General features: G+C 33.8%; 1 protein-coding gene across 1 annotated transcript in view; it reads left to right on the forward strand.

Moving 5' to 3' along the window:
* LOC145242211 (uncharacterized) overlaps nt 1-15162 on the forward strand; it is a 34498-nt gene extending 19336 nt beyond the window's left edge. Inside the window, exon 2 of the mRNA XM_080105208.1 lies at nt 1919-15162. Within this exon, the coding sequence (XP_079961334.1) occupies nt 1978-3192 (1215 nt within the window). The 5' untranslated portion in view covers nt 1919-1977 and the 3' untranslated portion in view covers nt 3193-15162. The remainder of the gene's footprint in view (nt 1-1918) is intronic.
* The last annotated feature ends 577 nt before the right edge of the window (nt 15163-15739 follow it).

Raw genomic sequence — 15739 nt, forward strand, 5'->3', positions numbered from 1 at the left:
GTTATAGTAGGAGAGGCAACTCTGCCTTTACAGAAAAGAGTTATTTCTGTTTGACTATGTTATTGTTCTAACAGTGTCTCTTGCATTGCATTTTTTTAGGATTGTGCACACAAAAATGATAATTTTATAAAAATTTACAAAAATCTGATTATCTACAAATTTAAATTTATTTTCAATAGAAGCATATATATATATATATGGCAATTAAACTACACAAAATTCACCATGTTTCATTCTCGTGAGGCTAATGCATGGGATCTATGTTCCTTCATGTTTATATAAATTCCTGTGGTACAGCATTTGCTAGTAAGCCAGTCAGATTCTTTGTTATTCACACACCTATTTATTGTAGCCAATGACACACGTTTATCAAGCAATGGTTCACATAACCTAATTCACCCGTTTCTTTGTTCTTTTTCGTGAGGATCAGGCTTCTCTTTTCTTTGTATTGGAAAGTGACCTAGTTTTAATCTAGATGTTTTTCACTTCCATTTTATTTTATACGAGTGTATTTATTAATTATTAAAATAATGATTATCATTTTTGTTGTTGTTGTTATTTAATGTTCATGGTGTCTGTTGGTGTTATCCTAAGGTAAAGTTTATTTTGTGTATACATACATTTACTATTTCATTCCTGCTATTTAATAAATTTTGAGATTTTTTTAAACTTGGGATAGCTAATTTCTCATTAAAACATAGTCTACATGGGTCATCTAAGCTTCTACATGTGCTGGCCTGCTGAACTATTTTCCACACTACTATAGGCTATTATCTTTTTTCCTTGAGCTCCCTCTAGTGGTTCATTAGTGCTGTTTCTATTCATCGTTTTTTTTTTTTCATTTATTTAATGTATGAATTATCACTTTACATATGATTGTTTTGATTCTAATATTATAAGTAGCTCTGTTTTGCAATGTTGTTTCATTTCCTTATTTAGCATTTGTGTTTGAATGTTCCTGTCTTTAGAGCAATTGATTTGCTTTTAAACAAGTTGTAATTTATTTCTAAATTTTAAATGAACATGAAAATTGATTTCTTACTTTAGATTTCGTTTCAGACACATTTAAAACAACAAAATCTTAATGCTTATATGAATAAATGAGAAAGATTTTGTTCTGAGTTTACAGCAAACTTTATCAATGAAATGTTTATTATTTTAAATTAAGGATTTGAAGTATTTCAAACTTTGCAAAGTTATCTTCTATTGCAAATTACCTAAGTAAGATTATTATTATTATTATTATTATTATTATTATTATTATTATTAATATTATTATTATTGTGTAGTTGAATTAGATTTGTTTTAAAGAGAAAAATGCAATTCAAGGACAAATATGATTGAATGACATTTTAGGAATTTAACTTGATCAGATTCTATAAACAATAACAAGAAGAAATTTCAGATAAATAAAAACAAATTTTTTTAGAAAAAGGAATGTTAGTTTTCATAACTAGCACAAACAACAGTTTAAAAATAGGTCCGACGTCTTGAGTCTGATGTCACTTAAGATGACGTGGATCTTAGGAGAGAGCTTGGTTTTTACAGTAGCATTTAATTCTTGTATGACAACAGTAGAAAATCAATTATTATTGATAAAAATAAATTACTATTCCCTTGAGCAACGTTGGGTAGTCTTTCCAATAAAAACCCGTTTTCTAACATGTTTTTGTTTTGTTATAATTATCTTATAATGTTGATTAATAACTTTCTCAACTGAAAGTTTTGTAATTGAATTAATATGGTAGAAAAGAAATCATTTATTTTTTACAGAAGGCAAAACAGGAAATAATTATGAATTCTCTTCTACCTTGTATGTCTTAGAAGAATGCGGTAATTTTATTTTAAATGCTTTCTTTAAACACATTTTCTAACATGCTTTTTGTTTTGTTATAATAATCTTCTTTTTTTTTTTCAGCCTGCAAAAGGTACAAATATTCTATCCGGAATTATAAGGAATTCTCATTAGCTGTAAACATGACATTTCCCTGTGAGATTTGCAAAGAGTCTTTTACAGAAAGCAAACTACTGAAAGCGCATCTACGGAAGCACATAAATCAAGTTCTACATCACTGTAAACATTGTGGGAAAGGTTTTGCTGAGAAGAAATACTTGCGAGAGCATCTGAAATCACATGTAGATGATAACCAGTATCATTGTGGAGTGTGTGGGAAATCCTTTTCAGTATACCGTTATTTAAAAATGCATATGCCTGTCCACCTCGAAGAGTCACCTTTTATGTGCGAAGTGTGTGGAAAATATTTCACGCGTAAGGACAATTTAACGGTACATATGAGGACACACACAGGAGATACTCCTTACTATTGCGAGGTATGTGGGAAAGCGTTTCATAAAAGCACGATACAGGATCTCAGCTTAAGAGTGAAGAGACATATGCAAATTCATAAGATTGAAACAAAGAATGAGAAACCTGCGTCTACAAACAGTCACTTAGAAATAAATAGACCCAACCACGCCGAAGAGGCATGCTTTAAGTGTAAAGCATGCAACAAAACTTTTTCTCGTGAAGGGGATTTAACTGCTCACATGCAAGCGCATACCCAGAAAACTCCATACTCTTGTAAGATATGTGGCAAGGAGTTTTCCGAGAGCAAGAAACTGAAACGACATATGCATATTCATGCCAAAAAAGCTGCCACTGTTAAACGCTGCTCAGAAATGCGCACATCCAACCACAATGAAGAGACATCTTTAACATGTGAAGTGTGCAGCAAAACTTTTTCTTGTGAAGGAGATTTAGCTTCACATATCGAAACAACACATAGTAACGAAACCACGTACAGTTGCGAGATATGCAGGAAAGTGTTCTATAAAAGTTTGTCGTTGAGTATACACATGAAAAATCATGCTAATCAAGTTCTAAACCACTGTAAGCACTGTGGGAAAGGGTTCACTGAAAAGGAATACTTACATGAACACCTCAACTCCCACCTGTATGATAGTCTATATCACTGCGGAATTTGTGGGAAATCTTTCTCAGTACACAATCACTTAAAAATGCATATGACTGTCCACCTTGAAGAGTCATCTTTTGTATGTGAAGTGTGTGGCCATTCTTTTTCTCGTAAAGCTAATTTAGTTAGACACACGAGAAAGCAGCACCAGACCAGTGAAGCCTTGTCCTCAAATCAAGCACAACCAAACCAAGATTACAAGAAAGATAGGTTATAGTCAGCTAACATACTTATCCGTATTCCAACCAAAGTGACGCCATTTTGTCAACAACAAATTTAGTTATAGTCAACTAACATACTTCCTAACTTCCGGTGTGACTGCTACCGGAAGCGGTGACAAGGCAAATCTGTTCCTTCACTTTTAGTGTTCTTTAGTATTTCTATTGTAAACCGATTTATTGAAATAGTATAGAAGAAAAGGACATTATTGAAAAATATGCAATAAAAATAAACTAAATTATACAGATAAAAATAACATAATTAGTCTTTATTTGCACTTTTAATAACAAAATTAAAAAACACAAGTTATTTCATTTGAAATTTTATAACCATGTATATATGCCTATGCACTTATGTTACTGTGCTATTTTTTAAATCGTATTTTCAAGTTAAATTCAAGTTTTACGATATCTTTTTTATTAAATTGTTAGGTAAAAGTACAGAAGTCACAAAACTCTCTCCCTCCCCATGTTAAGAATGGCTTTCTAAATAATGTTATTATTTTAGCATGGTAACATAAGTGTATAAGTACCAAACATGTTTATGAAATTGTAAAAATGTTTTTTTTTAATTTTAACAATAAGTGTTTTATTTGAATTTATATAATAAATATGTTTGCGAAAAATAAAAAAATAAAATTATTGAAATCAAAATAACAAAGGAAATTATTAAAATTTCAAACATCATAAAAAAACGTATCCAATAGATAATATTCCCAAAATAGTTTTAAAAAATTTTAAAAAGTGTTTTCAATAATTCTCAAAAAAAAACAAGTGAGGCATGCATGGTCCCTCGTTAGTGCACAGTGAACGAGGCATAAAAAAATTACTCCATTTGCCCTAAAAGTCCCCAAGGCCTTAACATATTTAAATTTAAGTTCAGCACCATGCAAAACTGCTAAATAGACATACACAGAAATTTTTCGACCAATATAATAAAATAGTCCCAAAAATGGAGTGTTTTTATTAGCCCTAAAAGAACCCCTGGAGCACACCCAAGAGTTATCGTGAAGTATAGACAAACAAAGTTATACAGAAATCAGTAAGTTACAACTTTTCACAACGTTTTATAAAAATCCAAGGCATCAATTTTTTTAATAAGCACAAAAGTGTCAATTTTAGCCATTTTAACCCAAAAGGCACCCCTAGGGGGCAACAGGAGTTTTCCCAGAAAATCCGTTCTGTTACTTTTTTACTCATATCATGTTTAATGCTTGTGCAAAATTTCAAAAAATTCCAAGGTGTAGCTATTGAGAAAAGTGCGGACAGACGAACAGACAAGGGTGAATTTACAGGCCCACCCTTCTTTTGCCAGGGACCAAAAATAAAACTGATGTTAATAATTAGTAATTAAAATAAGACACAAAAACTTTTCAATGATTATTAAATAAAAAAGAACAATCAGAAAAACCTACAAAAAGGGAGATATAGGCATGAGAGATAAAAAGCGAAGATAGCAGTCATACTGGAAGTTAGAAAGTGTGTTAGTTGACTATAACTAAAAGAAAGACTATGGCATACTTACCTGGTCGATTGGGGAGAGTAAATATATAATATCCTATTGTTATATAACCTCCAGTTTTAAAAATTAGAAGAAAACCTTAACTAAATACCTGGGTATCTATGTATTTCAAGTAATGTATAAAGAAATTAAATGCTAGCTCCAGGAAGGGGCCCGTTGATATTTGATTGCAAATTCAACTAAAATAAAAAGGGTAAAGAAAGCTTGAATGTCTGTAAGACTATATGTTAGTCCCTTGATAACCATCAACCTCAATGTTTTGTTTGCCATAATTTTTTTTCTACATCTTCATATTCTCTGCCCAGTTTTAGCAGTGTCATCTGTTATATCGGCAATTGCTGATGTGTAAGCACTGGTTTACAAGTTGCATTCAAATCAGAAGCGACACAGACTTACATGAAAAAAAACCCACAAACTCTAATATATACATTGCATATATAACTTGTTGGTAATGGATGTGTGTGTGTCGTTAGGCTGGTTGGTTGTTTTGTTTTACGGCATATCAACCCTTTTCAGGTTATTTAATGCCGAATCTGGTGATTTTGAAGAACGATTTTTTAATATAGTGTATTTGTTTTTTAAGTCGTATTCTATTTAACCCATAGTTGGAACCCTAACAGGTACTACCACTCTGAGTCAGAGTGGACCTGGGAGCAATGCCAATTAAAGGGTGGCTCCACACTCCCTAAGGCCTGCTAGCTGGGGCCTCACCATCGGATATAGTTTAAGGTCATATCCAGGACTGTGTCGTTAGACCCCACCATAAGTATCTACATTTGAGTTAGGTTTCATTTTTTCAAATACAGAATCTCAGCTTAAGATTAGCTGAGATCATTGTCCACCGAAGTTTTCTACTCATCAGATTTCATTGTCTGATCGACCTGATCTAAATCTCGTCTGAGATTTCACTCTTTTGGTCTTCTCTAAACCAAAATCATAAAGGTAGTCTTTTTCCTCAATCATCTCTAACTGGTCACCAAAAATAATGAAATCTGCTTGTCCTCTCAACCACTCTCAGTCGATAACCCAGAAACTATCAAACAAGCTGTTAAGTGACTGGGCTACTTTATTATTGCTTATCTTATTTCCTGATCAGTTCAACTTTTTGCACATCCTGTCCTTAGCATTTTCTGAGGTCTTGACAATTCATAGTACTACTATCCCAAAGTATCTTTGGTCTCTCTGTTCAGAATTTTTAGCAAAACCTGACACAATTATGCTTCAGTCAACAAGTAAACTCTGACCAAGTATTCAAAATAAAGTATTTGAAGCCTAAATAATATCTCTTTGGCATGGCTACACATTGGCTCAAGTGATCTGTCTACTTGATTTCAAGTGTGACCACCCTTCAGAGATTTTCCAGGTTTTGTGCTCTCGTGTCGAAGACAGAATGCACAAATAAAAATATGGAAATTTTTAAAGGTACCTGTACATGACTTTCTTTACAGTGGAGTTGGGGTGGCACAGAACGCCATCCACTTTTTGAGTGAGGTACAGAGGGTTCAAAAGCACATTGAATGAGATGATTGGTCCTTACCACTCAAATTTTTAGTTAAAATTTACCTTCTTTTAGATAGTATTATGTGTCTGTCCAGGGATATGAATAAGCAACAAATTAAAAGAAAAAAATAAAACTCAATTAAAATAAATAAATATTTCTTAGTGCTACTGCTACTAGCTTTGAAAGTGATTGTAAGGTCTATCATGTTGATGATAGAGGGGAGATAAGAACTAATAACTGTTTTATGTATGGGTAAATCTAATATTAAAAATATTAAAATATAGTTCTTTGGTCAAGTGAGAAAAAATACAAAAATATTTCCTGTTTCCTCAAACAATGTGATGGTTCGCTTTTAAGGAGTTTCTTTCAGCTGGCTTTTCATCCTAGAACGATTACCGGAGTTCTTAACAGCAAGTCAGCAACTTAATTTAACAACTGATGCAGCTACTAGTGCAGTCCTTATCTAGGTTTCTGCATGATTATTCCAGATTGTTCTGAAATCTTCTAAATAGAATGCTTTAATGTTCTATAGAATGTCATAACTAGGGCTATGATGAGAGAATATTCTTACCATTGTTTTGACTCTCGAGTATATATATCCGACATAGTTAGACACAGTTAATCAATCAAGAACCACATTACTCTATCTAAAAATATATAAGATATTAACTGATATATTCTTGAGAGTGAAAATATTTAAAAGAATATACTGTTGTCATAGCCCTAGTCATAACAAAAAAATTTTTTATCATTTCAGATTGTTCCGAAAATATTTTAATATTCTATTAATTTTTATAAGGAAAATTGAATTTTATGACACTTTGTATAAGGAAAATGCCCTTTCATAACAATAGAATGTTTTCACACTGTCCAGAAGCCCTATCTGCTCTGTTAGCTCTGATCTGATGAAAATAACAGCTCAGTTATGGGAACTATCATCAGAGAGAATGTTTTTTTTGTTTTTTTTTTTAGTTTTTCTTCTCTTAGATGCACTGCTTTTACCATGGCTAAGGAGCTCCATCTTCCCCATAACTGGCTCATACAAGAAAAGTGATACTGCATTTTCTCTTAGTGATACTATTTCAAATAACAACATTAAGTTGGATAATGCACCAGACCAGATGAATTCTGCTTTTGGAATCCAACAAAGACAACAAGAAAAATAAAATAGTCAAGTGGTTCACTGGGGAGAGAAACGGTTTTATAAGTAGAGAAGATCCATAAATGTACATTCTGATATTTGTGTACCTCATGAAGAAATCAAAAGAACAGGCAAATCAAAGCCTGCACGTCTTGTATTGATATAAAAATGTTCCTCTTAATAAACCAAATAACAGTTAGAAAAACATTGTAATAAAAAGAGTGCATGCACAGGAGAGATATAAGCATGAGAGCAAAAAAGTAAAGGAACTGATTTGCCTTGTCACCATTTCTGGTAGCAGCCACACTGGAAGTTAGGAAGTTAGTACGTTAGCTGACTATCATCGAAAGATAAACTATAACATACTTACCTGGTCGATTGGAGAAAGTAAATATATAATATCCTTCCGTTATATTAACTCCAGTTTTGAAAATTAGAAAAAAACCTTAAATAAATACCCGGGTATCTATATATCTCAAGTAATGCATAAAGAATTCAAGTGCTAGCTCCTGTTGTAGTTAAAAATAAGTTGGCATGAAAGAAAATAGGTAAAAGTTTTGTGCACATTTTTATTTTTAAAAAACATCTTTTACAAAAATAGATGATTTTTTGCGTAAAATATGAATAAATTTGCTTTTTCTATTTTTAATTAAAACAGGGAGTCTTATTTAGTAAGCAGAACATGTTGAAATAACTTCAGTTGCCGATTTTTCCTTTCCCCCCCCCAAAAAAATAAATAAAATAAATTTGTTCTTGCAACAGTTGTTTCCTAGTAGTGGTCAAACAAAATGCCTGTTGAATTCATTTCCTTCCTTTTTCTCCTCTTCCACTTCTTACACCATTTTTATCCAGCTTTCTTTCCCATCACATGACCTGTAGACATGTAACTCGGGTTTGGTATAAAAGCTCAGTCAATCTTCATGGCACCTCTCTTTCAGATCCTACTTGAAGGTAAGTTCATTATTGTTGTCGTTTTTATGTACAGTCACACAAGGCACAAACATGTGAATGCTCGCTTCTTTGATGACTATCATAAACATTTTTTATATAAATGTAAAGTTTTTATCTGACATCACTTCTTGTAGACTTCAAGTCGCCTGTTCTTTTGATTCTTGATCAAGTGTTATCGCCAGGAAGGGGACCTTTTGATATCTGAGGACTAACTGAATAAAAGCAGAAAAGAGAAAAACTCCATAACTTTTATTTTTTTTACTGCTGTTCACTCCAAACAAGGTACATTGCTACTGAGATGTAAGGGATTACTGTGAGTTAGGGGCATTCTTAGCAGAGAGTTGTGCAGCAAGATGCTTGTTAACATTACATTTAAACTTCTGCGTGTTGCTACATTCTGGGTAGCAGGAAGAGAATTCCAAAAGCTCGCATTTTGGAGAAAGAAACTGTAAGAGCATAAAGCCCTTCAGTACCTGGGAACCTCTACACTTAAGAGGTGGGATTTTGCTGACTGATGGGTTAGTCAGGAATATTTATGTTAAAGAAGCACCAGTACAGAAAGTTCATTAAAGTACTTGTAAAAAAAAAAAGCATAAAGATTCACTATCATGAAGATGGGACACAGCTGGAGCTTGTTAGATAGTATATAAACTATTAAAGGCTTTTTTTTTGGACCCTGTCTAAGTGAGAGAGGCTAGTGATTGATGCACAATCCCAGATTTTTTTTTTTTTTACATGGAGGTCACCACTTATCAAGGCCCGAAGGCCACTCAGGGATAAGGGTTATTGCAATGAGATAGTATTATAGTAATCATTAGTATTGGGGGTTTTGGTAGAGTGTCTTACTTAAGGGGGCAGTTTGTCAGGAGTTTGTTTATGTTGGACTTGAAGATGTCCAAGTTGTAGTCAGGTGGGAAACAGGCAAGCGGCAGAGAGTTCCACTGGCGTGCAGTTCTAAGAAAGAAGCTTTGTTCATGGAATCTACGTTTGGATTTAGGCACAGATAAAGAGTGGGGAAAATTATTGACAGTAGTTTCTCGTGAAAGATTGGCGAGGGGGGACCAGAGATTGGAGCTCAGACGAGCACCTGCCATGGAAATAGCGATAAAACAAAGACAGGCTTGCAACGTCTCTTCTGTGGGAGAGAGGTTGCAGGGAAGAGAAAAGAGCATAGCCCCACTAAATCACGAAGTCTATTTTGTACTCTGTCAAGGTAGGATAGGCTGTTTTTAGCAGCTCCTGCCCAGATGTGGCAGCAGTACTCCATCCTTGGACGTACTTGGCTTTTATACAGATAGAGAATTGCATCAGTAGTGAGATATCTTCTGGAGTGGTAGAAGGATCTCACCATTTTCCCAGCGTCCCTGGCAACAGATTTGATGTACGTGTTCCATTTCAGATCAGGAGTAAAGGTCAAACCCAGAAGCTTGTCAAAACATGGAGCCTCTCCAAGACGAGAGCCATCCATTTCAATTGATACCAGATGGGGAACAGAGCGTTGATGATGTAAAGATAGAAGCTTGGTTTTGGATGCATTAAAAGTGACCAGCCACCTCTTCCCCCGTTGTACCACGTGCTCAAGATCAGAGGAGAGAGAATTAGAGAGAACTTTGTCATTTACGGCCTTTGATGTGTTGCCATAGATGGTCGTGTCATCAGCATAGATGTCAACAAATGATTTAAGTATTTGTTTTGGGAGATCATTGATGTAGATCAGGAAGAGAGTTGGGCCCAGGATGGACCCTTGAAGGACTCCAGCATTAATACTGTGGGCCTCTGATTTCTACCCATCAACCACTACTCTTATGAGCCTATCGGAGAGAAATGATTTAATAATTGAGAAAACATTTCCAGTAATACCGTAGCTGGAAATCTTGTGAAGTAGGCTCTTATGACATACCTTATCGAAGGCCTTCAATATGTCAAGAGCAATTGCCCTGGAAAGGAAACCTTTGTCAAGAGATTCACTAATCCTTAGATCTGTTAGCACATCTGCTGTAGATCTTACAGAACAGAAACCATATTGCATGTCACTAAGAAGGTTGTTTCTGTTGAGGTGGTTGACTACTTCTTTATTTAATATGGATTCCAACAACTTACTCATGACACACAGGAGACTTATAGGTCTGTACTGAGAAGGAAATGACTTTTCACCTGAATTCTTAAATACAGGGCATACTGATGAGGTTTTCCAGGGTGTTGGAAAGCACTTCTCCTTAAGGCAACGCTTAAACAGTTTTGTAAGTATGGGGGGCAAGTTCTGGTTGGAGCTTTTTCAGTACTATAACTGGAATGCCATTAAGGTTCTTGATTAGCTTGGCGACCTCACACACAGATATTTGTATGTTGCATAGCATGTTGTCTGTTATAGGAGGAAATACAGGGAGTTGATGGTCATTGTCGCATAGGGTAGAATTAGCTGCAAAGTTCTTGGCAAATAGTCTGGCCTTGTCTGATGCTGACGAGATAACCTCAGGTCCATTGATGATAGTTGGGATAGAACGCACACTTCTGTTCAAGATCCTGTTTGCTATTTGTTAGAACTTGTGGGAACCAAGCCGCTGCTCAGCTACTTTGGATTTAACAGACTGAGCATATAGCTCTCTTGCATGTTTTATTACTCTTTTACAGTGGTTGCTGGCAGTCCTGAAAGCAGCTTTAGTCTCAGTACATCTATTACGTTGGTAGCTATGGAAAAAGTGATTTCTGTGCGCGATGGCAGCAGCACATTTAGGGGAGAACCATGGCTGGCTGTTAGGTTTTTGTTGGAATTTTTTAGATGGTATGAATCGGTCTATGCCTATAATTAACCATTTGGTCAGGTCTGATACTATAGAGGACATATCCTTTTTAAACATGGAATGCAGAGGTAGGTCAGATATGAATGTACAGAAGCTATCTCAGTCAGCCATAGAGTATTGATATACAGTACGGTGGAGAGGTACGTCTGAAGACTTATTACATTCAATGTTAAATCTGGCTATCTGAACTCAAAAACATGCGGCTTTTTTGTATATTTTTATTCATTTATTTATTTATTTTCTTAAGTATGTATTACTTCTAGCTAAAGTTAATACAAAACTCTAAAGGTATTACTTCTTAACCAGCTTTTTAAACGAGTTAAAAATAACCAGACTTTTTTCAATTTGATAAAAGTTCCATTATAGCATACTTATTATGGGGTGGTCGAACATTCTGGCATTAGATGTGACAACAATACTCCATGCATGGTCAAATGGTGGCTTTGTAGAGATATGGGATATTGGCAGGTGTGAGAAGTTTTCTAGCATTTCAGCAGCCTAGGCAATGTCTTTTATGTATTTGTTCCAATTCATATTACCTGTGAATGTTAGGTCAAGGAGTTTAAATGATCAACATTCAGATAAGATGCTATTAGCCATTGCAATTGGTGGTTGGAAAGGTTTTTTTATAATTGTTAAAGGAAAAGAGCTTTGTGTTAGCATTAAATGCTACCATCTATTTATTTCCTCATTTTACTACAGATTGAAGGTAATTTTCTAAAGATTCGGTCATTGCTTTGAATATGTGTGTGCTCATTTTTTTTTTTTCACACACTTAGAATCGATCATGATGTTGTCAGCAAATATACTTATCTCAAACACAGGTGAATAGTGAAGGTCGTTAATACAAATAAGAAATAATAACGGTGCAAGGATCAACCTCTAAAGCAGGGTTTCCTGAACTCCAGGACACCATGGAGCCCATGAACAGAACAGAGGTTTTTCACGGAGCGCTAACAAAATAATTTCTAAAATAAATATGAAAAATATGAATTTCAAATTTAACTTATACTTGTCCATTAGCTGTTCCTGTTTGTGATTTTACTATATTTTCGTATTTAAAATCATTTTTTTTGTTTTTGATTAATCAAAAATTCTTGCATTTTTGTTCATTTATTTTTTATTTTATTTTTCATGAACCATCCTGAAACTCTTTGCACCTGTAGTTATGTATCATATCTATTTTCAGTAAAAAGACTAATAATTAAATGTCTGTAGCTATTTAATTTTTCCTATGAAGCATTTGGTTCTCTTTAAGAAAAGGGCTTGCGGAGCTTCTCAGCCTAACTCACGAAGTCCCTGGGAAGCTCTGCTTTAGTGCACACTCACATGCCATGTTTAGATGCATGGTCATTAAGAACAACCTGAATCTTTCTTTTGGCTAAGAAAGATCTGATTATATTAAATATTCGTCCAGTAATATCCAAATTTATTTTCATTAAAAGACCTTCATGCCAGACTTTGTCAAAAGCTAGCACTTTGTCCAGTGTATTGTAAATACATTTCAAGGTGACCATTAAGATATTTGAAGAAAAACAGGCTTGCCTAAATCCATATTGTTGGTCAGAAAGAAATTTAGCATTTTTCATAGTGGTGGACTATCACTAAGTTAAATAAAGATTCAAAGATTTTAACAAAGAGTAGGGGGGAGCAACTGATAGAGCAATAATTTTGCAAGCAAGTTCTGGTATCACATAGGAAATTTTTCAGCTATTAGGGAAGCAAAATTCAGCAAGACATCTGTTGTAGTGTTTAGAGATGACAGAGGCTAGCTCAGAAGAGCATTTCTTTAAGTCTATAGCAGGGATAAGATCAGGCTCATATGATTTGGAGTTATCAAGGGTTTTATGTCGCAGACTTATGAAGGAGTGATGATCAGGTCATTCATTGTGATGTCAATTCACAATGGTAAGTTTCTGAAGGAGTGATTTGTAGAGTCCAAGTTGGAATTCAAAGCGAATTGCTCTGCAAGTAGTTCGACCTTATAATTTTTCCTGCAGGTGGCACCATTGTTATTGAATAGCAAAGGAATTGTTGATTTCCTATTATTAGTGTATATATTCCACAAATCACGAGTTGCTAATTTCTGTATATCTGCATTTTCTGGTTATCTCAGTGACTATCTATTTCATCCTTATAAAAATTAGCACCGTAAGATATGGGAAAGAGGATTCTCTAAAAGGAGTAACGGGAAACAGTGTACGCATTTGGAGGAACATCTTTTAAATATAAGGTGTGTGGCAAAGCCTTTTCTCACGTGACATCATTGAGTAGATTTCACCTGAAATTAACCTTTTTATATGTATAGCAAAGTATTCATTATGAATTCTATTGAATAGGCCAAAACGACTGCTATTATATAATGAGAATATATAAAAGGTTGTTTAATAATCAATGTTACAACTTCATTTGTCTATATTTATTAAATAAAAGCATACAAATTAAACCCAAATAAACAAATAGACACATCGTTCTTATTTCAAAATATTCCAAGGTTATTTAGAATAACCTCCATTGACGTCAATAACCTACTGATAATGTTTAAGGAAAGCTTTGCAAAAGTCATGAATGATATCCTGTTAGCTTTTGGCCCATTCTGTCCTCAATTTTATCTTTGAAGCATCCAAAAATTGATATGGGAAGTTGAAACCTTGTTCTCTAGAATGGACTAAATATGGAAATTCAAAAGATTATAGTCTGGATTTGATGAAGGCCATTCATTTTTGGTAATGAACTTTGCAACATTCTTGGCTTACCATTCTTAAGAACATTTTTGCTGTATAGAGGAGCTAAAACCTATTGGAATGAGAAACAACGTTTGCGGAAGTGCCTTTTTGGTCTGGGTCAAAGGACTTCTTCCAATTTTAGTTATGCCAGCTCAGACCATCATTGATTTTATATCTTTTTTTAACAACTTGTGATTCAACATCACCTGTACGAGACCAAATCCGATCATTTCTAATGTACACATGCCACTTGACGTCAAATTTCTAAAAACCAGATAAGACAGCATGCCAGCTCTAATATGTGAAAGGAGAATTTCAGCCTTTTTCTTCCATTTTATCAACAGAACTTGGAGATGGCAACTGTTTATTTTTGTGTTCGTGAGAAGTTTTGGGATCAGTGGTGGACATTGTTTCAATGGATGCTTTAGTCTTCTTTACTAGATTTCTGGGGGATATCCTTGGGTTTCTCCCTGGTGGATTTGATCACTTTTGATGTCTGAGCAGTATGAGGGCGACCTTGTCCTGATATATGTCTGAGCAGTATGGAGACAGCCTTTCCCTGTTTTATGAGTAAACTCTCCAATCTTATTGAAACATTCAAGCATTTTCAAAACCAACAATCAATTGATGCTTAGTGATTGACTCGGGTCAACAATGATGACTCAAGAATGCTTATATGATAACTCTCTTCATTCAATTTTACACTTTCATCCAAAAAAATCAAGAGACTTCTTGAAATTTTGGTTATGGCGGCTCAGGCCGACATTGGCACTGTACACTGCTTCCAAGTAAAAACTTGCAACTCAGCATCACTTGATTAAGACCTAAGTTAATTATTTTGTATGTTAACATGCTGCTTGACATCAATTTCTTTTCTATTACTAAAAATCAAATAAGGCAGTATGCCAGTTCTAATATGTGAAGGGAGAATTTCAGCCTTTTGCTTCCATTTTATCGACAGAACTTGGAGATGACAATTGTTTCTTTTTGTATTTGTGAGATGATGTTTTGAGATCAGTGTGGAGAATAGTGGACATTGTTTCAATGGAGGTTTTAGTCTTCTTTACTAAATTTCTGGGAGATCTCCTTGGGTTTCTCCTCAGCTTCACCCTGGCGAATTTGATCTCTTTTGATGTCCGAGCAGTACAGAGGCAGCCTTTCCCTGTTTTATGAGTAAACTCTTCAATCTATTTTGATCGTTTGAGCATTCTTCAAATAAATATTCTGTTTTAACCTTTTTGTGATTTCACAATATCCCTTAATATCTTTCCTGACTTGTACAACTCAGTGATCACAAATCTATTATTCAAATCCTGTGCCATTTTGCCAGAAGTGGTATATATATATATATATATATATATATATATATATATATATATATATATATATATATATATATACCATAAGCATAAATAAAAACTGCAAACCAGAAATTTACATATAAAAATTTATTTTTCAACAGAATACCTCCATTAAAGAAAGGCGGTAAAATTCCGCTGGGTTTCAAAGAATGTAAGATTCTTCTATTCAAAGGAAAGAAACTAGTAAGCAAATCATATAGAGAGTGAAGCTAAACATTTGCTGGTTTAAGCATTTTATGAAACTGCAGTCCATGATGTTGGTCATAGAATGTAAAATAATGTTTTTATAAAATAATGTTTTTATAAAATAATGTTTGTATAAAATAATGTTTGTATAAAATAATGTTTGTATAAAATAATGTTTGTATAAAATAATGTTTGTATAAAATAATGTTTTTATAAAATAATGTTTGTATAAAATAATGTTTTTATAAAATAATGTTTGTATAAAATAATGTTTGTATAAAATAATGTTTTTATAAAATAATGTTTGTATAAAATAATGTTTTTATAAAATAATGTTTGTATAAAATAATGTTTGTA

The sequence above is a fragment of the Euprymna scolopes genome, chromosome 21 (genome assembly GCF_053919585.1).
Source record: "Euprymna scolopes isolate OS-2025 chromosome 21, ASM5391958v1, whole genome shotgun sequence".
Lineage (NCBI taxonomy): Eukaryota > Metazoa > Mollusca > Cephalopoda > Sepiida > Sepiolidae > Euprymna > Euprymna scolopes.